The 2,500-nt window shown below is 40.4% G+C and overlaps 2 protein-coding genes across 2 annotated transcripts in view; both read right to left on the bottom strand.

Annotated features, from left to right (window-relative positions):
* The window catches only part of LOC137633740 (uncharacterized), a 388,422-nt gene that overhangs the window by 110,973 nt on the left and 274,949 nt on the right, over nucleotides 1–2,500 (bottom strand). The gene's annotated exons all lie outside the window — the stretch shown is intronic.
* On the bottom strand, nucleotides 1,590–1,982 carry LOC137633737 (CCHC-type zinc finger nucleic acid binding protein-like). The gene has a single exon (XM_068365983.1). It carries the CDS (start codon nucleotides 1,980–1,982, stop codon nucleotides 1,590–1,592), a length of 393 nt encoding a protein of 130 aa, XP_068222084.1.

Here is a 2,500-nt window from a genome sequence, read left to right as displayed (position 1 = left end):
CATCCCATAAGACTTTATGCGCTCTAGCAATGCCTCCAATCTTAATAAGTGGTCGTCAATGGTCTTCGAAAATAATATCATATCATCCAAATAAATGACTAGAAATTCAAAAAACATATCCCCCAAAATATTCTCCATGCATCGTTGAAAGGTTGCTGGGCTGTTTGTCAAACCCATTGGACACCTGCGATACTGAAAGTGTCCCCATGGTACAGAAAATGCAGTTTTCTCTCTATCTTCTTTCCTTAACAAAACTTGATGATAGCCCTGCGCAAGGTCAAAAGTCGAAAAGTATTTGGCCCCTTCCAATGAATCCAGACACTCCGCTACTCTAGGAAGAGGAAATGCATCCTTAAAAGTTTTTTCATTCAATTTCCTATAATCAATGCACAACCTTAGGCCTCCCCCCTTCTTTCTCAGAAGGACTATAGGTGCTGCATAAGGACTTGCACTTTCTTCAATTACACCCCGTTTCTTTAAGTCATCAAGCAACTGTTTGGCCTCAGGGATTAACGTGGGTGCTATTCTTCTATACGGTAATTTGATAGGTTTCCCACAGGACAATCTAATGGAATGTTCCCATCCCTTTATCAAACCTAGGTCCGAATCATTTAGCTCAAAACAGTCCTTATATTTGTAGAGTATCTTATCAAGTCTTAACAAATCCGATTTACTTAAGTTACTTTCATCGACATTGACTCCCAACTTCCGTCTGTGGTTTTGAAGTTCTGTCTCTGATAGTTTTTCAGTATTCTCATTATCATCATCCTCCATAAACTCCCTGATGCCAAGTTGCACCGTGGCCAATATACTGCCTGCTTCAATGCAAACATTATCTTTAGACCAATTAGCCACACAGACATATCCAACACCCCATTCACATATAGAAAAACTGGGCAAGACCTGAACACCCGGAGGCAACATATTTTTACTCTCGTCTGCTATTTTCTCTAAAACTACATACTCCTTTGGCACTTCCTTTAGGCTATCAATGTATACCTTAATTAGTTTCCTGCTACCTGACGGAACATTTTTATTCTGTTGTCTTAAGCAACTAGCATATCCTAAATCCTCCCTTTGCCAAACCTGCATAGTTTGACCAACTAGTCTCATACAGCAATCCAAAACTGGACTATATTCAGCTTTTAATCCCTCTTTCTCTAATGCCATCACGTTAACGTTTTTGGTGACTCCCCATTTTTCGAACAGCAAAGACAAAACATTCATGCCCACAAGGCACTCTTGGTTAGTGTTCTTGCCAAGACCATTCCTTCCCTTCTCAGCTCTCTTGACATAGAAAACACAGCTGTTCTGTTCCATTCCACTTACTTCCACATCAACAACGACATGACCTATTATATTAATTTCATTACCACTCAGGTCACATATGTAGTCACTAGTATTATACAATATCACCCCTTTTGGTTTTAGATTCCCCAAATACCAATTTTCCGACAACAAACTACAGTTTGCCCCAGAATCCATAAGTCCCACAGCTTTCTTTCCCTCTATGCTGAGTGTCAGTTTCATAGTGTCTCCTCTCTTATTTAAACATTCACTTGGCCGGACGTTCAAGTTAACGCCCGGCCTCACAAGTTTTCCTGGGCATTATCCCCGGCCTGCAACGACATCTCCCTCACAACTTTGTCTCCTCTTGCATTATTTAACCCTCTGTTCTTACTAGAGTATAGATTACACTTATAAAATGGATGACCATCTTCCCCACAAGACCAACAAGTACCCGTAAACTGATTTTCCAAAACATGTTTATTTTGCGTTCTGTTTTTACCTAGCCTTCCCTTATACTGGTGTCCTTCCCCCTGATCCTGCACTATATTGTCTCTAGAAAACCCTCCATTTTTGCACTGGTATGATACATGACCCTGATCCCCACAGGTCCAACACTCAATTACTTTATCATCTTTCCCCCTGCTATTCAAAGGGATGTCAGAAACATTACCAAATTCTTTCATGACCTTCATTCTATCTTGCACAAATCTACCAGCATCTTATAATTGGTCTATGACTCCGTTTTCAATCTTATCCTTTAGATCACAGGCAATTTTCCTGTGCCTCAAACCTTTTTCAAAAATCATACATTTCCTGATTTCCCTCTCTTTAGAGCAGACTGCTTTGCCCTCTGCTTCTTCTTCCAAGTCAATTATTCTGTCTAAATACTCCCAAACACCTTCTTGTATTCCCTGTTGTGCACACCACAGTTCTTTCCTTCTCTCTAGATCATCTTTATTATCTGCATACGCTTCTAGTAGCTTAGTCTCCATTTCCTCCAACGTTTTCGGCTTAGCATGGCGTATTCTTGTGCTAGCAGGCTCTATCAAGCTAACTTTAACATAGTCTACGGCATCAGTGCCTGCTAGGTTAAGCTGATTGGTACATAATTTTGCCTGTTCAAACCATCTCTTGATTTATTTCCTACCACTGTTCCTCCCACTCATTTACTCGAGCTGTGGAGGTTTTATACTATTGAACGAGCATTATT

The sequence above is a fragment of the Palaemon carinicauda genome, chromosome 43 (assembly GCF_036898095.1).
Source record: "Palaemon carinicauda isolate YSFRI2023 chromosome 43, ASM3689809v2, whole genome shotgun sequence".
Classification (NCBI taxonomy): Eukaryota; Metazoa; Arthropoda; class Malacostraca; order Decapoda; family Palaemonidae; genus Palaemon; species Palaemon carinicauda.
Note: the sequence above shows the minus strand (reverse complement) of the source record. Positions and strands in the feature narration are given on the sequence as shown.